The sequence below is a fragment of the Chanodichthys erythropterus genome, chromosome 21 (genome assembly GCF_024489055.1).
Source record: "Chanodichthys erythropterus isolate Z2021 chromosome 21, ASM2448905v1, whole genome shotgun sequence".
NCBI lineage: Eukaryota > Metazoa > Chordata > Actinopteri > Cypriniformes > Xenocyprididae > Chanodichthys > Chanodichthys erythropterus.
Genome location: NC_090241.1, coordinates 25,472,190 through 25,499,626, shown reverse-complemented (window position 1 = coordinate 25,499,626; position 27,437 = coordinate 25,472,190). Strand labels below are relative to the sequence as shown.

General features: G+C 36.4%; 2 protein-coding genes across 2 annotated transcripts; one reads left to right on the top strand and one right to left on the bottom strand.

Moving 5' to 3' along the window:
- The first annotated feature begins 345 nt into the window (after positions 1 to 345).
- Positions 346 to 18,722, top strand: stat2 (signal transducer and activator of transcription 2). The gene is made up of 24 exons (XM_067374798.1): positions 346 to 500; positions 1,410 to 1,541; positions 1,716 to 1,863; positions 3,731 to 3,826; positions 3,931 to 4,023; positions 4,094 to 4,172; positions 4,264 to 4,340; positions 5,965 to 6,116; positions 6,200 to 6,358; positions 6,440 to 6,529; positions 8,386 to 8,445; positions 8,623 to 8,643; positions 8,730 to 8,823; positions 9,562 to 9,609; positions 10,283 to 10,366; positions 10,462 to 10,560; positions 10,671 to 10,806; positions 10,935 to 10,987; positions 11,082 to 11,176; positions 11,397 to 11,536; positions 11,648 to 11,836; positions 12,857 to 12,911; positions 15,286 to 15,344; positions 16,548 to 18,722. The coding sequence occupies exons 2-24, from the start codon at positions 1,411 to 1,413 to the stop codon at positions 16,919 to 16,921; spliced, it is 2,532 nt and encodes an 843-aa protein (XP_067230899.1). The 5' UTR covers positions 346 to 500; position 1,410; the 3' UTR covers positions 16,922 to 18,722.
- Positions 18,723 to 20,721: 1,999 nt separating this feature from the next.
- On the bottom strand, positions 20,722 to 26,564 carry gpr84 (G protein-coupled receptor 84). The gene is made up of 2 exons (XM_067374295.1): positions 26,432 to 26,564; positions 20,722 to 24,004 (listed from the first exon to the last, which is right to left on the bottom strand). The coding sequence occupies exons 1-2, from the start codon at positions 26,452 to 26,454 to the stop codon at positions 22,780 to 22,782; spliced, it is 1,248 nt and encodes a 415-aa protein (XP_067230396.1). The 5' UTR covers positions 26,455 to 26,564; the 3' UTR covers positions 20,722 to 22,779.
- Positions 26,565 to 27,437: the final 873 nt, after the last annotated feature.

Genomic DNA, 27,437 nt, shown 5'->3' with positions numbered 1-27,437 from the left:
ACATCTCTCTCCCATGTTAATCTCAAAATGCTTTCGTAAAGAGAGTGTATGGCTTTTTAAATTTCCGCGGTAGTAGGTACGTCGTCCAAAACATAACTTTCATTTCGTCATTTCTTGGAATGAGAGAAGAGAGTTCGTGAGTTTCGTTTCTACTGCTGTTCTATCAACACCCCTCCGCTGTGAAGAAGTTGATTGACAGGTGCTTCAACCAATGGTAGCGGTCAATGTGCCTGTCAGCGCCAATGAGGGTTTCCCTACGCAACTAAATGGGTGGGACTTTATTATTCAGTGAGTGGGCAAAAGTGTATCGCGTTGGAAGCAGAAATAGAGCGAGCAGAGGGAGGTTTATGGAAGAGCCGTCTGTTTCCTGAGAAGTGTGTTTATTTACTCGCCAGCTGATGTGCAGTTTAGTGCTGTGTTCTTGTCTTTACTGTATGCCTGCAAAAGGCGCTAATATTCCTAATATTTGAGGATAATTAAAGTGTAGACGATTGCTTCAGGTAAGTTATTGATAATTCACTTACATGCTAACATGATTGTTATTTACCGTGTGCTGCTAATTACTTCGCAACATGAATATCGTTATGCTGTCAAATGTCTAGGCCTAGTTTACTATTACTGTATTATATAGTAGTCATTATCGTTATTATGATCGAGGTGTCACGTTTTGTCCTCACATGATTAGAAACGCAGTCTTGACTCAAATTTTCCGCTGTTCATTGAGAAGGGGTGTGCGGGTGTGGAAAACTTTATCAGTGCAGAGTGCATGTAAGGATGTTTGTTAGTTTTGGCCACTTTTGGCCCTGTGAAAATTAAAACGATATTTAAACACTTTTTACATTCTCACTAGTTAGTTTAATGTTAAATAGCCCAAATGTATTCTTGTGATGGCAAAGCTAAATTTTTAGCATCATTATTTCAGTCTTCGAGTGCCACATAATGCTTCAGAAATCATTTTAACATGGTGATTCTGTGCCCAAGAGACATTTCTTATTATTATCAATGTTGAAAAAGTTCTGTAATTATTAGGCTAATTGTTTACTTAAACTTATGTTATATTTCCATCAAAACAAAAAACTATACAGTTTTTCATACCTGAACAATTCTGGCCAAAAAAAAAAAAACACCATAAAAATGGTTAGTATTACAGTGGACCTGAAGTGCTTATGAAAAAAAAAAGAAAAAAAAAAAATCACAGCAAATCAGAAAAAAACATTTGAAAAAATGCATTTTGATAAGTTGTACAATATTTTACATTGATACCATACACTATTATTCTGTGTTCCAACTTCCAAACCCGGAATTTGGAATTTTCTCACCTTTCCTATGTTTGAAAATAAATAACCACTGTAATGGTGCTTAAGCTCAAGCATCTGACTTGCAGACATGAAATGTGTTTTATTTTGTAGAATGACCCAGTGGGAGCGATTGCAGCAGCTGGATACTGTGTATTCACAGAGGGCTTCTGATCTGTACAATGGAGATGAATTCCCAATGGAAGTCAGACATTACTTGGCGCACTGGATTGAGGGCCAGGACTGGTGAGTGCTGTACCTGTGTGAGCAACAAGTAAAATCTGCAGATTGTTTTTTTTATAGCTCTCCATTCCAGAATGTATTAGTAACCATGGATGAATCATGAAGAAATGCAAATAAGTGCACAAAGGAGTGTCAACCTGGTATTACAAGTAATGTGTTTGTCTGTGTGTGTTGCAGGGAGCGTGCTTCTCGGGACTCTTCCCAAGCTGCGTTCCTGTTCCAGGTTCTTTTGGAGAATCTGGACAACCAGTTCAGTCGTTTTGCGCAAGAGAAAGATAGTTTCCTACTGCAGCGAAATTTCAGACGCTACAAACAAAACTTTCAGGTAAGTGTACTTCTGCTGCCAACAGTATTATTCCCTCCTTGGATCTCTGAGGCCTTTGAAAATGCTAAACAAACTAAACGAAAACTGAAAAAAACAAAGTCCTGTTTAATTGATGATAATATGACGCAAAACCCTTTGCAAAGACCCGCCCCCCTTAGTTACCGACTGTTGCTTTGTCCAACAAGTCATGGCGCTGTCACGCCACACAGAGTGAAAAATACATTGTGGAGCAAAGAGGATACTGTCAACACGTCGACAGACAAGACAGAGCAGGTTACTTATGATATTAAACAAAGTCCCAGCTTTCAAACTGTGTATTTTTTACGAAATTCGAACAATAAAAACTGTTTTGTAGCTCTTTAATGTGTCGTGACAGATTGCTGTATTGCCTCAGCTTAAGCGGCTGATGAACCGATCATCTCTTCTTAATAGTTAATTTATAGCATCAAATAAACATGAATGAACATGAGAAAGAATGTTGTTTCAAATTCGTCAAGATGTCAGTACATACCATTTTTCAAGTTCAAGTCCACCGTGGTCAACTCCTGACTGCTTTGTCGGACAAAGGGGCACACAATTAAAGTACAGAATTTGTTGTTCCAATTTAGCAAACTTTAAGTATACCAGTTTAATATATCAAAAGTACAATTACAAGGTATTTTTATTAAGTACATTAGGGCCCGGTTTCACAGACAGGGCTTAGCCTAAGACAGGATTAGCCCTTAGTTCAATTAGGATATTTAAGTAACTTTTATAAACATACACTAGAAAATAACATAACTGGTGTGCATCTTGTGACAAAACAATGGCACTGACATATTTTAAGATATGTCCATATAAGTTGCTATCAGTTAAAACAGCTGAAACATGCATTTTAGTCTAGTACTAGCTTAAGCCCTGAAACCGGGGGAATATGTAAATGTAATGGGAAAAAAAAGTATTTCAAATACATTTTGTATATTTATTCTTCACTAGGGTAGCATAATCCGAAAGATCTTTATTTGTAGTAACAGTATTACAGCATTTTTTTTCTTCACCATTCAGTATATATTAATTGTATGCTATTTAACAACACAAATCATCCAGCTTTTATTATTATTAAGATGATATTCTAATATTGATCTAGCTTACTGCAATGTGCAATGAGTGTCTCATATCAGCCACAGAGCAAATGCACAGAGTAACGTTATAACATAGCTTTCAACACACTCAAATGTATTTTTAGTATGATTGTACTGACCAAGTAGAACAGTGCTGCCTTTCCCCACAATTTTAATTTGTCAAATAGAGTATGAGTATGAGTAGTTATTCAGCACTTGTGGCTATTTCATTAGAATGAAATAAAATAATGTGAATTTAAGTGATCAAATGTAACTGTAACAAAGTTCAAGGAAGAAGGAGGCACACGTTAAAGGTAACTTTAATCGTAAAATAAACATAAACAACAAAATGAAACCAGTGGCCAACTGTGCATATAAGCATAATAAAAATGGCAACATAAATTGTCCTAGGCTCTCGGCCCCACACTGCTCCATACCACAGTAACGTTAATAAAACTTGAGTTGCTTTCCATCAGCTGAGGAGGGGAAGATGACAACTCCCATGATTCCACGCTGATTCATGGTGTCATCAAGCTACTGCTTTGTTATTGTTTTGAATAAGTGAGCTCTAGCGGCAAAATTTACATACTTTGCCTTTAAATGTACATGTTTTTATTGTTCATCAACTGGAAAATTAAATTGCTAATTTTTACTTGTATAACTTTATGATTATTATAATTATTTTTGTAGTTATGAGCTTATTTAGAAAACTGCTGGGTGAATCAGTGACAGCTATGGGATTATTGGTCACATTTTCTTGTTTGCAGAAGTACCAGGAGGAACCCTATACTCTTGCTGCTATTATCAACTGGTTCCTGGTGAAGGAGAAAGAGATATTGAATGATGCAGAGCTTGCACAGCAAGTCAGTACCTTAATGTGTTATCATCATCATCACTCTTATTTTCAACATCACCATCAGCATATTCTAATATTCTCTCTCTCTCTCTCTCTCTCTCATCGTTTCAGGTGCAGACGTTGCAGGTTCAGTCGGCTGCAGTGGAGTTGGAGAGCCAGAGACAAATGGAAAAGAGATTAAAAGATCTCAAGATAAAAGTAGAGGTGTGTGTTTGTGTATTCACTTGTATGTGTGTGTTTGTTCAAGAGCATGATTCATTTTTTCTTTTGGCAGGTGATGGAGCACAAAATAAGATGTTTGGAGGAGCAGCAGGATGAGTTTGATTTTAAATTTCAGACACACAAAATGGACTGTGAGTCTCCACATCTTATTTAAACATATTGTCCTTGATTTCATTATTTGTGGTGGTTAATGTGTGTTTGTATACGTAAATGTGTGTTTAGCTTGCACAGAAGAAGAAAAGAACAAGCAAAGACAAGGGCTTCAGAAAATGCTCAATGCACTCGATAAGTGCAGAAAGGTAGGCAATTGTTCTGTGCACAACTGTTCTATTCTGTTCTTTGTTATTATTGTTAACTAAACTTAAAACTAACTAAAACTTAAAGGGGACCTATTATGCCCCATTTTACAAGATGTAAAATAAGTCCCTGTTGTCCCCAGAGTGTGTATGTGAAGTTTTAGCTCAAAATACCCAACAGAAATTTTCTTATAGCATGCTAATTTGTGGTTGACCAAAAACACGCCTTTTCAGTGTGGGCCCTTTAAATGCAAATGAGCTGCTGCACTCAGGATTCAATCAGGACCGTCTATGGTCAGGACGCACAATAATGTCAGAAACTGCGAATATATGCTGCATGTTTTTATCCACTATATTAGTACAAGCCTGTTGTACCGTCCAAATGATGACCAAAACTTTACAGATGATTTTTATGATGTATAATTTTATGATTGTACATCATGCAAAAGATGAAGCGTCCGTTTTCACTCTAGAAAATCTCTGTAAGAGCTTAATAAAACACAGTGCAAGTGTGCATTAAAATAGTATCTATAAACTCTGTCTTTCCCTTGCATTATCATCAGCATACACAGTGAAGTACACAGAAACACTCGTTACAACTAACAGTAAACAGATATAGAAAGACCTTATGCCTTTTTGGGTGTTGCTTAATAAACTGGTACACTTTATTTCCGTAAATCAACTCCAATGAACTGTAATAAAATACTCTCACCTTCATTACTGCTGTATCCAGTATCACTCTGGAGACTATAATTAGAGTTTAAGCTGGATCACAAACAGTTTGTACTTATGTATCCTTGAGTAGCACATTTTTAGCACAACCTCTGTTTTGCATTGTCCCTTTGTATTGACATTCGTTCACAAAGCAGTCCGTTGTGAAATGATCTGCCAGACATAAACAAATTTCGGTAGAATTGAGGGAGCATTTTCTTGGAAAACAAAATTAATCCACCTTAATGGCGGCAGCAATGGCGGACTGTACAGCTCGCTGTGAACTCGCTTAGGGCGATTCTATGTTAAAACGGCAGTGTCTGTCAACACTCGTGGGCAGGGCGTGTGGCTTATGTGACGTCAAACTGCCAGGGATCTGGAAACGGCTTGTTCTGAGACACTGCTTATGATTTATGGGGATAAAAAAAAAGGAGTGGTTGGATTTTTATTATTATAGGGTGGTTGTGTACACACACTGACAACACACATTTATGTCCTAACAGCATGCAAAAATGAACTTTGCATAATAGGTCCCCTTTAATTAATAATAATAATAATAATCCTTACTTTTATATAGCGCTTTTCTGGGCACTCAAAGCGCTTTACATATTGAAGGGGGGAATCTCCTCAACCACCACCAATGTGCAGCATCCACCTGGATGATGCGACGGCAGCCATATTAAATCATAATTGAATTAAATCTAAAATAAAATGTAAATATTAGATGAATAACTTCAACTAAGCGAAAATGAATGGAAACAAACTGAAATAAGGTTAAGTTAAAGCACTAAAATTACTTATTGGAATCAAATAAAAACTGAAACTGAAATAAAATGAGACCCAAATAGTAATATTTTTTTAAAAAAATAACAAAATTATGTTTCTTGACCCCGCTTTTTTTTTTTCATTGTCTCAGGACTTCCTGTCCGATATCTCGGCTATGTTAGATGCTACTGAATGTCTGAGCTCAGTGCTCATAGATGAGGAACTGGTGGACTGGAAGCGGAGACAACAGAAGTCCTGCATTGGTGCTCCTGATGATACAAGTCTGGAACAATTAGAGAAATGGTAATCACACAAGAATTTCTTGCACGTTGGTCTTTACGAACACCATTTGGATCTGTTTTTAAGCTGTTTGTGGCCTTTGACAGGTTCACTCAGATTATAGAGTGCATGTTCCAGCTGCAGAAGTTCTTACAGAAGCTTGATGAGCTGGTAGGGAAGATGTCCTACGAAAATGACCCCATCCCAGAACGAAAGCCCCATTTAAATAAAAGAGTGGACACTCTGCTGACCAACCTGATAAAGAGGTACACTCAAACACATATGCAGCATATTCATTAATTTGTCTTCATGCATTTATGCTTCATTAATTGTTGGTGTGTTTCTAGCTCATTTGTTGTAGAGACTCAGCCATCCATGCCCCAAGGACGAGGTCCCTTGGTGCTGCGCACAAACGTCCAGTTCTCAGTCAAAGTCAGGTCAGGCTCTGACATTTATATGCCACATTACACACCACCTATGAAAAAGTGAGAGCCAGTATAGCTTCTAGAGGTTGACCGATTGTGGATTATTAAATTGGATTGTTGAAACTTATTAAATGAAATAAATATATTAATATTAATATAAAATATTAATATATTAATTATACCTTGACCATTTATGTTAGTTCATTGTGCATTAACTAATGTTAACAGATACAACTTCAGAATTTAAAAATGTATTGGTAAATGTTGAAATTAATGATCTAACAATGATCAATACTTCTACAGTATTTATTAACCTTAGTTAATGTTACAAATTAACTCTTATTGTGAATAATGTTACTATTTCATATAAATCCAAAAACATCTACACAAAGGCCATAGCGTTGAAAATAGATACATATGTATTTTGGATGTATACTCCCAACACTCGATGATTATCTAATCAAAATAACAAAATATATATTACAGTAATGTTAAACTGAAATCGGGGGCATTTCTGTTTTGTGGTAACACTTTAGTTTCTCACTATTAACTAGTTGCTTATTAGCATGCATATTATTGGCTGTTTATTTGTACTTCGTACTAAAGCACATATTAATGCCTTATTCTGCATGACCATATTCTACATCCTACCCAATAACTAAACTTAACAACTACCTTTACTAACAATTAACAAGCAGTAATTAAGAGTTTATTGAGGCAAAAGTCATAGTAAATAATTAATAGTGGGAATTGGACCATAATCTAAAGTGAGGGTGGCCTGTTCCATTTCTTTCGGCTGAATGAAACATATTCATTTGCTTTCTCACATCGCTAGCTTTAAATATACAACTTTTCTTGCAAACTAATGCATAAAAATGACCAGCTGGATATAAAATAATGCAAACAGATGGTAACAATTGTGACATTAAACATTTGGGTTGGACTTTTTGTCACACTGTTTTAACCATTGTAAGTACTACTAATGTTAGCATTCTCTCAGCCTTGACAGTAAACATACTGCTGTTCTTTCTCTACTAATGCAGCATCTAGTCAACAAATGAATTACTTAATAATGATATGAAAGCATGTAGTGTAGTGTACTGTATACATACCGTTTTGTTATCTATGTTTTTAAATCTGCGTCTGAAGTGCAGCCTCAAGTCGTGTCAAAACAAACTCCACGTGGCATCAGTGATCATTTTTATTTCACGTCTATATACTGTATAATGACAGCGGACCCTTCTCAGCTACTCCAACCCAGAAAAACTATCGGTATGCATTTTATTACAGAAATCTGGTATCGGTGCCGATTAATCGCAGAACTGAACAATCGCTCGACCTCATCCATTCAAAACTGAAATAATCAATATAGATGATTTGTTTTCATATATTGCTTGTGACACGGGTAAATCCTTTTAAACATTATGGAATTGAGAATATGTACTTTGTGGGGAACTAAGTACTTGACCTACTTTTATGCAAATGTCAGTACTGCTTTTGAATAGTTATATCTTTATTATGCATGCACAGACCTCTTTATGTAACCAAATATTCGTTCCATTTGCGTACATGTGCCTGGGGTGAATGTAATGACTCAAACACAAAGAAAATCTTTCAGTTAAGAATTTTATTTTTCAAATTATCACACAGAACCACAAGCAGAACTTGCCCTGAATACATTTTAATTTTGAAAAAACAAACAAAGCAAAAACAAAATTAATCGATTGAGGGAATTAATAATTACCATTCGAAACTGTTCACCCATTTATCATATATTTTTATTAAAAATGCTTAGTTCAGGTTGTCGAGTTAGAAATGCTGAAAAAATGTTTGCCCTCCTGAAAGGACAATCACTCTCCTCTCTACAGGTTCCTGTATAAAGTTCCTGAACTCAACCATGTTCTGAAGGTGTCTGTTTCTGTTGACAAGTAAGATCTCTCTTACTTTCTTCATTAGGTATGATTTGTGAGATTTTGTGAGTCATATATGAGAATGAGTTTGCTTGTTAGGTTTGTGTGGATTTATATGGTTTTAAATTAGTCTGTTAGTGGTTAGGACTCTTCTAGAATTCTTACTCTCTTCTCTTCCTCCATCTTTTGTTTCAGCGCTGCTTCACAAGTGAAAGGGTGAGTTTTTCAATACACACATTCTGAACACACACTTCCCTCATCACCCCACCCACCACTAACTCATGCCTATGTGTTTATCATAGGTTTCGGAGGTTTAATGTGCTAGGTACTTCGAGTAAAGCCCTTAACATGGCTGAGAGTACAAACGGGGGCATGGTCGCTGATTTCAGACATTTGGTGAGTTGATTATGTTGTGGCAAATTCAATGTCTCTGTGTCCCTTCAGTTCTGGTCTCAAAGAAAAACGAAAGTTCCAGGTCCCAGGATTTTAAGTTTATTGACAAGCAACAAAGTGAGATGCCAGCTCCACATCTGAATCTCTCTAGCCAGGGCAAAGTTTTTATACACTTTTGCTAAAACAGTGATCCACCCCTACAGATCTCATTTACAGGTGCTCTTATCCCTTTCTCTTCCTGGAGTCTCCCACGTACTCCCCAACATTTTCACTACAGTCACATCTCCAATTAAAAAGCAGGTGTTGCTTATGCAAGAGATAATTCTCTTTGTAAGAATGGCCAACTGCCAACTAGTCTACATCTCTTGTGGTGGAATTTTGCTAATTGAAGGTCAACCCTTTCTCATAGACAAAATGAAACATTGTATCAAAAACAATCAACACTCCCCAGAGGCAAGAAGTGATACCCTTAATAATGATCTTATTCATTTCACATCCTCCTGTTGTCTGGTGGAAAATTACCCGCAAAATATGCTTAGTGGCCAAGCTAACTTCTCAGATACATCTGACCCTTGTAATCACAGTCACGTAGGCCAAGAGGCCTGAAAACACTTCTAGCTTTTATAGCAAGCAAACTAATTCTACAATTGTTGTCTATAAAATACTTTGTCAATATTAAGTGACGGCATGGTGGAAAGGTAATAAAAAGTTAAATCATTGTGTATGTGATTTTTTTCACAGACGTTGAAGGACCAAAAAGTTGGTGGTGGAGGAAAAGGAATCAATGATGTGAGTTTTCTAAGGATCTCGTTAATAATATTTGCTTGTAACTACATTGCTGCACATAGCAAGCATAAAACTAGAAGATAGTAACAGAATCAAGACTTGAGAACACAAGAGTCAATACAGAATCAATATAGATTAAGTAAATATTTTGCTTTGTTCGAAAACAGGGACCTTAATTGTTATGATGTGGCATTTCTCCTAGGTTTGGTTTGATTTCACAAGGTGCATTTCAAAGCATACTCAAAATGTGTTTATGTGAAATATGCAAAAAACTGTTCTGTCGTTGATCAGAGTGCACCTGTTTATTTTCTGGGATTTCCACTAAATTAAACACAAATAAACCAATGTATGCCTTGATTCCCACTCTAACTGATCTAGCTCGGTTCGTTGGTCCATTGAGTCAGATTATTTTCTCAAGGCAAGCAAAATATTTTCATATATGCCTAATGAACTGAACTAAGGGAGAAAGTATTTCGTGCAGCATTCGCACAATTTCATTATCTAATTTTTGACAGAGTTGGCGTTTAGCTGCTTTTGCATCTGAACTCTTCAATTCCAGATTTTCTTATTATTATTTACTAGTAGTTAATTAAAACAATTAAAACTGATAGACAAACCAATAAGTAAAGTTCTGTTTATATGTATGTGTATAAATCTTTTTGTGTGTTTCGTGCAGCTCTCGCTGAGTGTTACTGAAGAACTACACAAAATAAACTTTCATACGCAGTTTGAATATCAAGGCCTGTCTGTCTTTTTAGAGGTGAGATGTTTTTTCCTCATTCAAAGCATTCTCAGTGAACATTCCAGAGATTTGGCATTGTAATTTTTATAACCATACTTCCTTTTTCCTTTTAGACCTCTTCCCTTCCTGTTGTGGTGATTTCGAACTCCAGTCAGCAGCAGAGTGCCTGGGCGTCTGTTCTATGGTTCAACATGCTCTCTTCAGATCCCAAGGTCGGGAGCAGGAGTTACTCTTAGCTAATAATTAGCCTGAATCATCATAATAGAATCTGTTTTTTGTTTTTTTTTTGCATCACTACAAGTCACTTTTTGTGTGCATCTAGAATGTGAAGTTTTTTGAAAGCCCTCTTCCGGCCTCCTGGACACAGTTTGGGGAAATGCTAAGTTGGCAGTTTCTCTCCTCTGGGAAACGTGGTCTAGACAGTGACCAGTTGGAAACTCTCGCCATCAAGCTCTTTGGTATGCACACGTTACATCTTTTGTTCATTAATAGATAATATTAAATAAAGTAATATAGAGGTCATAAAGTAATCTGGTGTTTGGTAATGATGCTGTTAGGACATGATGTGTTAATGATTTCCTATTAGGTAAACAACAGAGCTATGACCAGTGTAAGATACCCTGGGCCAAGTTCAGTAAGGTAAGAACAGATACAGTTATATCGCTCTTTGTGAAATGCCTGATATTGATGTATGAGTGTTTTGTTTACTTGTGATTGTCTGTGTGTGCTTTAGGAGAACCTCCCTGATACAAACTTCACCCTGTGGGTGTGGCTGGATGGAATTCTAACCCTGGTTAAAAGCTACCTGTCAGACCTGTGGAGTGATGGGTATGAATGCTGATAGATAGATAGATAGATAGATAGATAGATAGATAGATAGATAGATAGATAGATAGATAGATAGATAGATAGATAGATAGATAGATAGATAGATAGATAGATAGATAGATAGATAGATAGATAGATAGATAGATAGATAGATAGATAGATAGAGAAAAGCATAGCTGAAGTGTGTTTTTTTTTTAACACAAGTATGTTTGTCTTTTAGCTCTATAATGGGTTTTGTCAGCAAGGGGAAGGAGAGATTGTTATTGAAGAAGAAGCAGAACGGCACTTTCCTGCTGCGTTTTAGCGAAAGTATTAAGGATGGTGGAATCACATTCAGCTGGGTGCAGTACTCTAACGATGGTAAAACTGAAAACTGGTCATAAAAAGATATACTTCTTTAAGACTGTGTTCAATCTCTGAAAACACAGAGTCCAATGAATATCAGACTGAATACACCTTCTTTTTTGTTAGGCAATCCGAGTGTGCAAACAGTGAAGCCATTTACCAGTACTGACCTGAAGCAGATTGCTTTACCTGAGATCATCTGCAACTTTCGGATCATGGTAGCAGAAAACGTTCCAGTTAACCCACTGTGTTATCTTTACCCAAACATTCCTAAAGACCAGGCCTTTGGCAAATACTACAGTGAAAAGACTGGAGGTGAATTGTTTATTGAGAATGTGGTGTATTTTATTGTAATTACCCAAGTCTAATTAAGGGAGGCATACATTGTATTTTTATGGGCATTTAGGCCCTGTTTACACCTGGTATTAAGATGCGTTTTGGTCGATCAGATCACATGTGGATGAGGGAGACAAATACCCGTTTACACCTTTTAACCACTTCAGTTCTGATTTCTTCGAGGGGAGGGTATATGGGTGGGTAAATGTATGGACAAAATAATCTCGTGCAGTTTAAATATGAATGTACCCAGAGATGACAGAAAAACATACGGAGAGTTTTCGTTTCTGCTCTGATAGCCGTGAGATCACGCCGAATGCGGTGAGTGTGTGTTAGAAATCAGGAATGGTGAGAGAACATTGTGCTTGGTATATTTTTCGTCTTCCGCCAACAAAGTTTAAATCCTGTCTTGCTAGCGCGCTTCCCTTAATGTTTACGCGTTAAGTCAGTAGTTGGAGAGTAGGTTGTCTTCAGTGGCTATTCCACCACATGACAGTTTGCACTATGAAAGCAATCCGGTCGAATGCGTTTTCGACTACCTCTGGAAGTGGTGGAAAGTTGACAAGCTCAAAACGTCTTACACACTGTTTACACCTATATTTCATATTATCTGCTTTAGATCCGATCGACCCGAAAACGCAGCTTAATACCAGGTGGAAACTGGGCCTAAGTGTGCAGTCCTTAAAGATGTTGACATATGAATGCTTCAGTTGTCCATTTACAACTTTCAGTATAAGGGTCACAAAAAATGCTCACCGCAACGCATGTTGATGTAGATTTGAACTGGGAAAAGCTTATGCTCATTATTTTACTGCTAAAAACAGCTGTATACATCCATACAACCATGCAAAAAATGATGTTAGATTTCTTTTTCCAAAAGGAATATATATTATCTTTTTCCCATTCACACTTGAGCTAATGTAGAATGTACTAAAACTTTTGCTTATGCTGTATTTCAACACAAAATAATTTTCTTGATCTTGTAATGTTTTGTTTCAGAGGAGAATCCTTACATGAAGTACATCAAAACCAAACTGGTGTTTGTCTCTAAAGAGTAAGTGTGTGTTCTGTTTGTTTACTGGTTTAAGTTTGTGTTGTGTGCATGCAAATTATTTCAAAAGTGTGTGGGGTTGTGTGCTATAGCTAACATTTGTGACAGTGTACATTTGCTGTCTGTAGTGGTGGTGTTTAGTGCATTAGTCATATTTTATGATGTAGTGATGAGGTGTAAGTTCATATTGTGAGTTGGGTGATGTAATGTGGGGGGTGAATCAGTTTTTTTTTTATGTAGTAATATGTACTGATCATTTTTTTCCCCTCATCATTTCAACTGAAAGGATTACTAAAAAGATATTATCATTTCAACCATTGGCCATTGTAGCTAAGTAGATTTCAATGTGTAAAACAAGTTAAATACAGTAAAACAACATCAACCAAATCGAATTGGTCCCGCATTCCACTCCGGCTTGCAGACAGTGTGTGTAACATAATTTGTGTCATCAGCACCATCCATGAGAAGGAGAGGAACATGGAAAATGAAGTATATCTGGGCCTTAAGAACAAGATGTACAGTGCTCAGTAAATGAGTACACCCCATTTGAAAAGTAACATTTTAAACAATATCTCAATGAACACAAAAACAATTTCCAAAATGTTGATGAGACTAAGTTTAATATAACATCTGTTTAACTTATAACATGAAAGTAAGGTTAATAATATAACTTGGAGAACAAAATTTTCAGTTTTACTCAAATTAGGCTGATGCAAAAATGAGTACACCCCACTGAAAGTCTCTGGAGCAAAGCTAACTTTTACACTACAAATGTGTAATTTAACAAGAATTCAACCACAGGTGAGTCTAATTATTCATTACACAGGTGTCCAGCAGACAGCTGACTATTAAAGAGTGTTAAAACCCCTTCCCATTTCATGCTGTCAGCAATGGCACCACATGGAAGAGAAATGTCACAAGACCAGAAAGGTGATGGCTACAAGAAGATCGGCAAAGCTTTACTTATAAGTCAGAATATTATAGCAAAAGTGGTACAAAAATTTTAAAAAGATGGAACTGCAACCATCTCACAGAGATGTCCAGGTCATCCACAGAAGTTAACACCTCAACAGGAGCCTCTTCTGATGAGAAGGGTTGAAGAAAATTGGCATGCAAGTTCACTGCAGTTATCTAAAGAAGTAGAAAGCCAAACTGGGCTGACTATTTTCCGTGACACAATACAGCGTACACTGCAGAGGAATGGCATGCATGGATGCTGTCCATGAAAGAAGCCTCTCCTAAAGCCCAGGCACAACAAATCACGCCTAGAGTTTGCCAGGGCCCATGCTGACAAAGATGAAGACTACTGGGACTCTTTACTCTGGAGTGATGAGACCAAGATAAATGTTTTGTAACTGATAGCTTCAAAACTGTATGGGGTCATAAAGGTGAGGAATATAAAGAAAAATGCATGGTGCCTACAGTGAGACATGGTGGTGTCAGTGTCCTTATGTGGGGCTGCATGAGTGCTGCTGGTGTTGAGGAGTTGCATTTCATTGAAGGCATCATGAATTCACAGATGTACTACTCTATACTGAAAGAGAAGATGCTACCATCACTCTGTGCCCTTGGTCGTTGTGCACTTTTCCAACATGACAATGATCCTAAACACACATCTAAGGCCACTGCTGGATTTCTGAAGAAGAACAGGGTGAAAGTGATCCAGTGGCTCCTGATCTGAACCAAATCGAACACCTATGGAGAATTCTGAAGAGACAAGTTGAGCATCACTCTCCATCCAGCATCCAGTCTCTAAAAGAGGTCATTCTTGAAGAACGGACAAAGATAGATGTTACAAAATGTCGCCAACTTGTTCATTCGATGCCTAGAAGACTTGGTGTTGTCATTAAAAATCTCGGAGGCCATACAAAGTACTAGATGTAGTAGTTTTTGTTGTGGGGTGTACTTATTTTTGCATCACCCTAATTTGAGTAAAACTGAAAAATGTGTAATCTAAGTTATATTATTAACCTTACTTTCATGTTATAAGCTAAATAGATGTTATATTAAACTTAGCCTTGTCAACATTTTGGAAATTGTTTTTGTGTTTTTTCATTGAGATATTATTTAAAATGTTACTTTTCAAAGGGGGTGTACTCATTTACTGAGCACTGTACTTTGCCATACTTTTTATTGCTGCCTGTGTACAGATAATAAAGGTTATCACTAGATGTCATTATGTGATGACGTGAGGCTCGCATTGTGGAATAACAGAATTCATAAAGTTACAACAATGTGATTTGGGGAAAAGTCTACCATACATTTGATGTTATGAAGTTTCAAAGTGAAGGGGTATGCTGTAAGACTCAGGTATGAGTAGACACTGAAATGGCTGTTCTGCTGGTTTACTGGAGTGCTCTGTGCTTGGTTGCTGTAGGAACGGATGTACAAGTGTCGAAGAGGGGCCATTGTCTGACCTGTGCACACAGGACAGAGGTGAGTCCTGCCTCCACGGCCCCTCCGAATCTAATCCGCTCAACCTGCCTCTCATTCACTGAACTATCAGATGTGTCTTGATGGAAAAAGGCTTAAAATAGTGAATGAAAATGAAAAGCCTTTACAGATGCTTCTCTTTCATTCAGAGGCCTAATCAAATCTAAACTTGTTTAGATTCTTTCTTTCCTACTCTTCCCTACCCAAATGCATTTGATTCACGGTGCACAGAGGGACCTTCTGTGTGTGTGTGGTGGGCTGTGACTGTGGTGTTTCTGTTTCAATAACACAAATCTAACCATTACAGTAACACTAATGAATGATTTCTGATTGACTGATTCACTGATTAAAAATGGAAGCTTGAGGTTGCATGCCCCATGCAAAATGTAGGGATGCACTGATACCGATAAGATGTTTTTTTCATGTTATTGCTGATAACTGATAAATATCCAATATTTAAATTCTTAACTTTTTTGTCTAAATCAGTGGTTCTCAAAGTGTTTGAGTTTGAGAACCACTGGTCTAAATAAATAATAAAACACAAAAAATTTAGTTATTTTTAAATATTAATAAATAGTATGAGATAGAAATGATATTCAATTTGACATTCGCTAATGATTACATTTTAACAGTGTTATTAAATTATTATAATTTTTAAAGGGTTTTTTTGCATGTTGCATGTCACATGTAGGGATGAACCAAGTTTATTTTTATTTGTTTATTTTTTATTTTTTTATCTAAATGTACAAATGGGGGAAATGAGCAATAAAATATCCACCCATTGATGAATTAACAAATCTCTAATATCATCTGAAACTGATATGGTACTGACATATTGTGAATCCCTAATGCTGTTGAAAAAATGGACCCAACACTCTTAAAAGTAAAGGTTTTTTAATCAGCATGTATAGTTCCATAAAGAACCTTTAACATCCATGGAACCTTTCCATTACACAAAAGGTTCTTTATAGTGGAAAAGGATTATTAAAATCAGATTATTAAAATGTTCTTCACACTAAAAAAACAAACAAACAAACAAAAAAACAACTCTTTTAATAACTGTTCACTGAAAGGTACTTTGGGGATCCCAAAATGTTCTTCAATGTTCTTCTTTTTGGAACCTTTATTTTAAAGAGTGAAGTTAAAAAAGTTGTTATAATTGTAATGCAATTATTGGGTTTATAACATACCTCTCTTCTTTGAAAGATCCTCCTTCTTTTTCTGAGGCGGGTGATGATGATGATGATGATGATGACGTCTTGCTTCAAAGGTCTGAGGCATCTCCAATGCTCAGCTGCCCTACCATTGATCTATTTTGGCTTAACAGCGTTTTGGAAAATGATGGCGAGAACACTGCTCCAGATTCATTTCCTCAACCTGATCTCCACATTTCTCCATTATGCCTAGAGAATGATGTGGCTATCTTTAAAGAAGAAAACTCTGCAGACACATTGCAGACTGAATTCACATTGCAAGAATTTCTAAACTCTCAAAACCTAAATAGCTTAGACTCTTCTACATCAGAGGACATCTTCAATGGGTATGGTTTGGGCTATCCTAACATGCCGCTGACCCCCTGAATTTGATCCATGACCCCTGCGGTTAGCTAAAACGTAGGTCTGTCAAGCCGTATAATGTTTTCTGTAGTTCTGATTTATGTTGTAAGTATTAAGTAGAGATGCCAAATGCTTATTACAACTCATTACTTCATTTTCTTACTTCATCACCCATTTAGTGTGTAAATCTGTAGTAAAGCCTTTAGGCTTAGATGTCCATCCAACTCCCAAAAAATTTTTTGGAATGAGTTCATGTGATCTGACCCTACCTTTTGTAAGCTGCTACTAAATATTTGCCCTTATTAAAAATTGTTTATTGATAATAATTCAGATATATACATATTTCTACTATATGAGTATTGAATTGATCATGCTTTTATCATCCAAGTAAATGGATTTATGATCCAAGTAAACTTTTATGCAGGTTGAAAGGACAGTTTGTATTCTTTTAATTAACTGGGACTTACTGGAGAGAAGTAACTTGATAGTGAAAGTGATCAACTTTATTAATGTGTCAAATGACTTTAGTAATGTGAATCAGGCAGTAGCTTTGAGCTAATGTTTTGAAAATCATCTCGTGAACAGAAACTGTGGTCTGAGTTCTCTGTGTATATTAGTATAAACTCTCCAAGTAAACAGTGAAAGATTTAAAAAGTGCAAAACACATGAAAAATGTCTTTGCATTTTAAAAGAGCACCTTAAAAAGAGATACAGTGCTTGGATTAAATGTTATCAATTACATTTAAAAGGCGTCAACGACAATACTATGATTGTAGTCTTTTAATGGTAAAACGAGGTTATTCTTGTTGCATCTGTAGGGAATATTTGCCAACGAATAGCTGGCATTGCACTAAATTCCACCTTAAAATTGATCATTTCATGTAAAATAATGAATGTCTAATCATTGTTTTGATGAAAAGGATTGCTCTAGGATTTGAGACACTTTTTTTGTCTTTTATGATAATTTTCCATTTTGTATAACCACTATTGAGACTAGAAAAGTACCTTAATTCTTTGCTTTTGAGTCAATTGAATGTCTTTTTCTTATAGCTCTAATCATTTAAAAAGAGATTTGATAGCTTTTATTAAATTACCAAACTTCAAGACAATTGAAATACTTAATTTTCTTGTTTCCAGTACTGGATAGAGTCCTCAATTACAAAGTTTTGATTAGTCAGATACTGCCATTAACTTCTGTAAAAAATGGAAACAGTAATATAGACACTTACATTTTCTATTACTTTGAAAGTTGAATTAAGTTAAAATGTTCTGTTTGCCCAGTTGAATTCAGATGCCTTTATCTCGCTGAGAAAAACAAAACAAAAAAATTCATCAGAATGATTGTATGATTACACGGAGAGTAGCATTGTTTTTTTGTTTGTTTGTTTTTGATGACAGAAAAATGCAATTGAGTGGAAATTTGTAGGAACAGATTGCTTCTGATTTCTTTTTTTGTACCAACGCTTGCAGATAAGAAGGTGCTGTATGTGTTCCTCCAACTGAATCTGTTAGGTATCGAAGAAGATTGGACAGTTGAACTCTTTTGGAGAAAAATGGTCCAAATTAATATTTCACTTTCTTTTTTCACTAAAATGACCAAGTCATAGTAATTAAATCGCTTTATCATGCAGAATCATTTAGTTACCCCATGAGCACTTCTGTTCTGAATTTGTAGACTTTGTTTCGAATGCATGTAATGTTTTGTGTTGTATATCCACTGTCATTGTCCCAGAATATAAACCATACTGTAGTTTGTTTTGTATCAAGACTTTTTATGATTGAAATATGTTAACAGTGGTGCAATGTTCTTCAATAAAACATCTAATGAGAGGGTTGTCATTCATTTTTGTTTGTTTGTAAACCATGACACTTACAGTTGTGGTCAGAATTATTGGCACCCTTGGTAAATATGATCAAAGATGACTGTTAAAATGTTGATCTTTAATTCATAAAATTAGATTGTTGCTAACCTTTCACTAAAGGAAAAGAATTTAAAGTGTGTGTGTGTGTGTGTGTGTGGATTCATGCAGAATCTCTACTCTCCTTCAGATTCCCAGCTCCATGTTGGTGGTGCTTCTCTTCAGTTTACCACACTCATTTTCTATAGATTTCAAGTCGGAGGACTGGGACGGCCATGGCAGAAGCTTCATTTTGTGCTCAGTCACACATTTTTGTGTTGGTTTTGGATCATTGTCCTGATGGAAGATCCAACCACGGCCCATCATTGGATTTCTAGCAGAAGCAGTCAGGTTTTTAATTTTTATCTGTTGGTATTTGCTAGAATCCATGATGCCATACATCTGAAAAAGATGTCCAGGACCCCCAGCAGAAAAACAGGCCCACAACATAAAAGATCCAGCAGTATATTTAACTGTGTGCATGGGGTACTTTTTATCCATGTGTGCACCAAACCCATCTGGTGGGTTTGCTGCCAAAAAGCTCTTTTTTTTAGTTTCATCTGACCATAGAAGCCGATCTCGTTTGAAGTTCCAGTCTTGTCTGACAACTGAATATGCTGGAGGTTATTTCTGGATGAGCGATGAGAATTTTTCCTCTCGAACAACCCTCCCGAACAACTTGTGGGGATGTAGGTGTTGTTTGATATATTTTTTTAGGCTTTCTGAAACTCAAGACTCAACTAATCTCTGCAATTATCCAGCTGTGATCCTTGGAGAGTCTTTGGCCACTCAAACTTTCCTCCTCACCATGCATTAAGGCCAGGACACACCAAGCCGACGCCGACGAACAAGTGGCGACGAAAGCAGACTGTGGGGTTGGCTCACGTCGGCAGCGTCTGTGTCCAAAGTTGCCCTGACACACCAAACCGACGCTAAACAGCCGACGGCCAAGTAGCACGTAAGTTCTGCGCCTGCGTGAGATGAAATGCCTTTCCGAACCAGCAGACGGCAGTAGCTGAACAGCCAATCAGAATGATCAGATGGCCCGACTGACCGACGAGCTCCAACGCCGATTCAACATTTCGAATCGGCCGGAAAAAAGCAGACGAGGACCAACTTCAGCCGACGGTGCGGAACACACTGAGAAAACTTAGTCGGCCGACGAAGAAAAACTGCCCGACGGCCGGTGTTCCTGCCTTTAGGACGATTTAGACACACGTCCTCTTCAGATAGTATGTAACATCTTTAGTTGATTGGAACTTCTTAATTATTACCCTGATGGTGGAAATGGGGATTTTCAATGCTTTAGCTATTTTCTTACAGCCACTTTCTATTTTGTGAAGCTCAACAATCTCTTGCTGCACATCAGAACTATATTCTTTGGTTTTACTCATTGTGATGAATTTGGCCTTTGTGTTTCCACATGTTTATACTCCTGTGGAACAGGAATGGCTGGACACTTTCAATTCTTTTCCTTCAATGAAAGATTAGAATTTTGCTAATTTTATGAATTAAAGATTAAAAGGATAAACAATGCAGATTTATTTTCACAGTCCTCTTTGATCATATTTACCAAGAGTGCCAATAATTCTGACCAGCTGTATCTGATCAGGCAGACTGTTTACAGTCCCATAACAGAGTGGTGAGGTATTGTGTTAACAAGTTGGTGAACCAGATAGTATGTGTTTTCTTACACAGGGCCAAAATTAGATCTGTCACGTACATTTCATTGACTTACAAACTATATTTGGAATTGGTGTATTATGACTTTTTTTAAACAGTGATAACACTGATAATAATATAACAAATAATATAATAACCAACTCTTGTGGGCCATTTTGAGATGATTCATGAGCATGATACCCAGTATTTTGACCTCAAATTTCAAAATTCAGTTTGACCTCAGCTTTGACGTTATGGCTGTTCATTTATTGCAATGTTAGGAATTTTTACAGATTAGGCAGTCAGGAACACTTGTCTGGACTTGTGAAATTGATGGTTTTGTATATGTGTGTAAGTTCATCTCTAAAAAAAAAGAAGATGAAATGAGATAATATAAAACACATACTAAAAATAAAATAATCTATGTAAAACCAGAAGAAAAGCATTACTTGCTTTACTTTTGGTCTTTTTAGTCTCACAGTACCACACAGGAAAGTGAGGAGAAAAGAAATGTTACTCAAAAGAAGCAATTCAGAAAAATCAAAATACATGAGTTATCTTTTTTGTTTTAATTGTAGAAAACTGATATGATGTGCAACACACATTACAGATCCACCAGCATTTTGTGGAACTGCACAAATAATCCTTTAAAATAATAAATTCATAAATTCAACTTCTTATTTCATGTGCTACAGGTCCAGCTTAAACAGTATATATCAAAATGGAAATACCACAGGAAACAAAACAGGACTTAAGAAACTCTTGTGGTTTCATGTATGAGGTAATATATGAAGCAGTGAGGCCTGTCTATTCTTGTTTTCTCCGTCACCCCGCTTTAAATTTCAGTATTCATTTGTGTGTGGTTACAAATGTTTTTTATATGATTATGAATCATTCCTGTGGTGGTACACATAGTTACTCTGCCTATGTGCAATCAGAAAAAAATGGGGAAATGAAACAGAAATGTTGTGCGCTTGCAGTGAAAAGCCACATAACACATTTTCTTTCCGAACTTTGATAGAGCTGGAAAATCCCACTGCTTAAAAAAGAAATGCTTACAGACCATGACCTATAGTCAAAAACTAGGTATATTTAAATGTACAATCTAACTGACAATGTATAAAGTGAATGGGAAAAACAAAAAATGGAATATAAAAATACATGAAAATCACAGCTGTTGAAATTGAACAAAGATAAACCTGAGAACTGTGATGTTCTCCACATAATAAATGTGCAATGAGTGCCATATTTCATTATACATAACATGTAAAGTCACTGAACATGAACAGAGTAAAATCACCTAAAGGGCTAGTTCACCCAAAAATGAAATTTCTGTCATTAAAGCTGCAGTCCGCAACTTTTTTTGTGTTAAAAATTTACAAAAAATAATATAATGAGAATATGCAACATGAATCCATTTTCCAAACCGTGTTTTTGTCTTATCCTGAATCATTATTGTACACTTATAATAAGTGTTTATATTCGGACTATTTCAGACTGGACTGGTAGGACTCGCCGCAGAGTATCACAGTAACTGCGTGACTCGCCATAGACATACATGGAGAAAAGTAGCTCCGGCTAGAATGTTCCTCCGCAAGACGCGTGCAGTTCTGTTTATTAACCGCTAGAGGGCCAAAAATCATGGACAGCAGCTTTAAGTACTCACCCTTATGTCGTCCCACACCCGTAAGGCCTTCATTTGTCTTCGGAATACATTTTTTTGATGAAATCAATTATCTCCCATTGAAAGCAACGAAATTACCACATTCAAGGTCCAGAGAAGTAGTAAAGACATTGATAAATAGTCAACATGACTGCAGTGGTTCAACCTCAATGTTATGAAGTGACGAGAATACTATTTGTGCACAAAAACAAAACAAAAATAACGACTTTATTCATTTAATTTCTTCAGACTCGTACGCAGTGAACGCAGTTCAGCACTTCCATATTTACGTCCAAACGCCAGCTCGGTATTGGCCGAGGCTGTCCATGTGAGTTGTTATTTTTGTTTTGTTTTTGCACACAAAAAGTATTCTCGTCGCTTCATACTATTAAGGTTGAAACCACTGTTGTCACGTTGACTATTTTAACAATGTCTTTTCTGGAGCTTGAATGACGGAATTACATTGCTTTCTATGGGGGATAAAAAAAACAACTTGAATTTCATCAAAAATAATTTATGTTCTGAAGATGAACGAAGGTCTTACGGGTGTGGAACGACATGAGGGTGAGTAATTAATGACATAACTTTTATTTTTGGATGAACTAACCCTTTAAAAAGCAGTAGCTTTAGGTCATATTCAGATTAAAATAAGTTCTTCATTATCGCTTTATTGTGAACCGGTGGGTTCTCCATATCCAGGTTAGTGGATGTACAGCTTTGCTTAGTAGGTCTTTGTAGGCCTGGTTAAACTGCCGGTTCATGGCGGCATACAACAAAGGGTTAATACAACTATTTAACCAAGTGAGGTTTGCACAAATCATATGAACGACCTGTGGTGCGCGATTTGCCTTATCGGCAACATTCAGCAGCAGAAATGGTGCAAAGCAGCCAACAAAACACAAAAAGACTGTGAAACACATCCGAGTCACGCGTTTAAATTCATTGTCCTCTACTGAGTTGGCAGCTGGAGTGGTCTGGATTACTGCCGGAGCTGGTTTAGAAGATGTTTTTACCTCATTGGAGGCACTTTGAATGGAGTTCTTTGGCTCTTGTGTGGTGGTGTGGGCTTCTTGCGCTCTGTTCTTATGCTGCTCTGCTCCCGCCCCATCACTGCTGATCTCACAGCTTTGAGTTGTTGAGGCTGTGGCACTGATCCCGCTGTCATTCGTCGTCCCTTCGGCTTCAGCCTGCTTGCGTTTTGATGAGCGACGACTGGGCCTGTACTTCAGGAAAGCCTTGGCGGCTACGCTCACCTTACGGTAGATCAGAAAGTAAAAAAGACCCACGCAACCCAGGCCCAGGAAGAAGTACATGAAAAGAAGCACGGTGGTGTAAGGCCGGCCCTTAGTGCGGTGAAAACTGCAGGTGCACACTTGCGGGGCGAACACGTAGACAGGCCAAAGTGGGCTGAAACTGGCCACACCTAGTACCCAGGAGGAGATGAGGAGCATCGCCACTCCACGGTGGGATAGGAGAAGACGGGCACAGCGAGAAGTGCGATGCGCAACAACCAGGTAACGGCTCATAGCGATGAGGCATAATGTTATAATGGACACGCTGTTGGACAGGAACAGTAGGAATCCAAACATCCGGCACCATGTGGCTCCGCCTCTCCAGTGCAGGTGCAGATACGAGTCAACACTGACAGGTTGGAGAATGGTGCAGTATAGGAGGTCAGCGAAGGCAAGATTTACTATCAGAACGTTGAAACGCGTCCTCAGGTTGACATCAGTTGCAAAGGCGAGCACCGTCAGAATATTCCCTATGGTTCCTACTATGGTCACAGCCGATCCCAAGAGGACGCCAAAATAACGGTAGCCCTCCACAGAAGGGGACGCACAAGAAAAGGAATCATTTCTCAGAGGATCCGTCTCGTTCCACATCCTAAAATGAGAAAAAATTGAAGCTCATCAAAAATCAATATAACATCCTTGTGGTCTAAACAAATAGGTGATGCATTTCTTTAGCACCCTTTTAGGCACAAACATCCTGTTTTATTGTTTATCCTGTGTTTTATTGACTACTTTTCACTTTCAGGGTTGATACCATCAGGTTTCATTATTCTTTGTGAACCATGTGACTGGATTCCGCAATTTAAGGTCACTATATACCACATCCTGTTGCCTAAAGCACCTCTGAAATCTGAAATCTTTACTGCTCACTTCAAAACTGCCACAATTCAACATTTTAATTGATTTCATTTAGTTAGCCTAATATGGACAGCAAATGTGTAGATTTTAAAAGAATGCCTTTTGTTCTTCACATTATTAAAAAAAAAAAGTTTAAAATTGAATAAACAGCCTACTACAATTAGTATTTATAGGATAATTGATGAAATAATTCTTTTTTTATTTTAATTAATAATACATTTTGTAAGATTAATAATAATAATAATAATAAAACGTTAGTTACAGTCGTCAAATTTAATTGACTGTCAAGCCTTGCATTACTGGTGGGAATTAAACATTTAAAAAAAAAAAAATTAAATAGTCTTTCTGTCAGTTAGATCCATACACCAGTAGGTGACCACAAGTGACAAATCTTTATGAGTCAAGACTGGAGCCCCACCACTGCGCAGTTTGCATGTAATAAATTTGAATATGCAAGTGTGTGTTTTTTGTTTGAGATTGCTATTAATATTATCCTGCCTTGCGAGATAATTTTGTAACTTTGAGTGTAACGAGGAAAGAAGATTATGAAGAGAGGTGAAAGGTTTGTAGATGGTGCTAGATTTATTGCTTATTTTGTTGTACATATTTTTCCCTTTTGCTATCTCTGTTTATTGTTAAATCCCACATTTAAGAGTGTTCATATTATTTTATTTTTGCATACTTTAAATCAATTCAACATATTTCTGGAAGAGTGTAGTATATTGTGTGCACTACTATTGCACTGTAAAAAAACAAACAAACATAGTTTTTACAAAATAATTTTGGCAGCTGTGGTTGCCAGAATAATTTCGTAAAAATACAGAAAAACTGTAAACACATTTACAGAACGAACTGTAAATTTTACAGTATAAAACTGTAATTTACAAGCAAGAAAATTTGAATGTAAACCAGTAAATTGAACAATGCACACTACTACTAAAATCTGTTTTGTACCTTTAACATATACTGAAAACCACCATAATAATGCAGGTGGTAAAAGAGAAAGCCACATGAAGAATCAGAGTTCAGCACAAATAGCTTTTCCATGAGCTGAAGTACATATTAATATAAAGAAGGTGCACAGAGTCATTCACACAAATGCAAAACACCATCATGGTATCCCACAAAATTTAAATGCAATAATTACTAAATACAAAAAAAAAAAAAAAAACTATTAAGAAACATGATCATTTAAATGAAATACTTTCAAATGTGGAGTGTCACACAAGGAATTTTGGGAATATCAGTTTACATTTATACAATTATACATTGATTTGTTCGTTTTTACTTCTAAAAATTGTAAAATTTACACCATTTTACTGTGAAAATTACATAAAATGTCTGGTAAAAGCTTTTACAGTTTTTCCCTATATATAGTACGGGAACTTACTGTTAACCTATTTACAATAGCGTTTTTACAATATTTTACCGTTAAAATCACATTCATTTTTTTTACAGTGCGAGACTAATTTGTATAGGTATAATTGGTGTGAATAATAATCCCATTATCATTTTGTTAGTAGTACAAGTTAGTCAGGAGAAAAGGACCCATTAGTATTACAAACTCAGGCTCATCCATGTTTTACCCTGGGTCAAGCGGTAAATTGATAAAGGGTGCTACATTATTAGATCAGAGTAAAGTGTGTAAATTATTTTAGCGTGCTTAATTCATAAGAAATTATAGTTCACTAAAAAATTAAAATTAAGATATTTTGATGAACCAAACAGAACACCTACACATTTTCTACAGCTATGTTCTTTTATGTTCCAGAGGTTAAGAACAACTTGAAGGAGTAAATGACAGGTTTTGCTTTTAAAGGTGAATTATCTTTGTCTTTTACCAAGAAAACTCATGGACATAGAAGAGATGTCCATAGAATCGGCAAGCGTTGGATACGACTGAAATGGTAATGTAGATAAACATACATACATATATACATATATACATATATATATATATATATATATATATATATATATATACACACACAAACTTTCTACATTTAATTTATATATGCTTAACTTTTAAGCTTGTTTACTTTATATAAAGTAAAGCATATAAGTTAAGCATATATAAATTAAATGTAGAAAGTTTGTCAGACATCAATTTGTTTAAAAAAACGGCAAAAAAAGAGGATATTTTTGTCTGTCACTGGCTTACCTTGCAACAGCTGTGGCGTCCATCCTACTACTATATTGTCTGGTTCTTTTTACCTCCTTCCTGATTTTATAACTATCCCTACTTTGTTCCCTTTTTCATTTAGCACAGTTCGTCTCTGCGTGTCTCTTTTCTATGTTTTATCAAAAAGACCCTCCAGCCACGCCTCCATCGCAACATAACTGGTACTGATGTTTTAACACATTCAGATGTGAGGTCACTGTAAGCTAACTCTGTTTCACAATCCTGGAAGAAATTTACACAGTACTGGTATTTTGCCAATAGATATGAAGCAACATGAAAAGGAAAGTTTAGCCTTGCTGTTTTTTCTGCTATGATGATTCTTGATACCACTCACCCACAGCTTGGCTAATCAAATTCAGTTTGTTCTATATGTTCATCTTTTACGTAATAAGTCATAAAGGTTGAAACTGTTCAAACAATTCTAACAACCAACTTCGCTGAAACATAATTGTCAGTTTGGTTTTTAAATGAAGGTTTATGATACCAGCACAATATGAGGCAGAAAGTGTTTACACAATACACACCAAAATATACTTATACAAGCAGTTTGGCTGATAATTTGTGCATACTGAATTGCAGCAATACTGCCAGTTTATTTGCTTGTAAAGTTTCTTATATGTCCATAAATGAAGCAGAACAGCGGCAGGAGAGACTATACTGGACTTAAAATAAATTTCAATTTCAGCTTTGCAGAAATTAATTCTCCAAATCATGATGGCACATCTGTATTTGCTCAAGATAAGCATGCTTTACTACTAAACCTCCCTAACTGATCTAAAATAAATAGATACACATTTACATTTATGCATTTAGCAGATGCTATTATCCAAAGTGTCTTAAAACAGAGAAACAAAAGCAATTTGTCATAGAGCCAACAATATTTGTAATATGTAAGGCCAGGTTCAGAAGGTTAGAATATAAGACAGACAGACACATTGTAAAACCTAAGTTCATTTTACTTAAAATTTTAAAAAAGTTAATTCAA

Coding starts and splice junctions, on each gene's coding strand:
- stat2 (XM_067374798.1), top strand. CDS start 1,411: ATGACCCAGTGGGAGCGATTGCAGCAGCTGGATACTGTGTATTCACAG. Junction 4,341..5,964: donor CACTCGATAAGTGCAGAAAG/GTAGGCAATTGT, acceptor TCATTGTCTCAG/GACTTCCTGTCCGATATCTC. Junction 6,117..6,199: donor CTGGAACAATTAGAGAAATG/GTAATCACACAA, acceptor GGCCTTTGACAG/GTTCACTCAGATTATAGAGT.
- gpr84 (XM_067374295.1), bottom strand. CDS start 26,454: ATGGACGCCACAGCTGTTGCAAG. Junction 24,005..26,431: donor GACGCCACAGCTGTTGCAAG/GTAAGCCAGTGA, acceptor TTCTCATTTTAG/GATGTGGAACGAGACGGATC.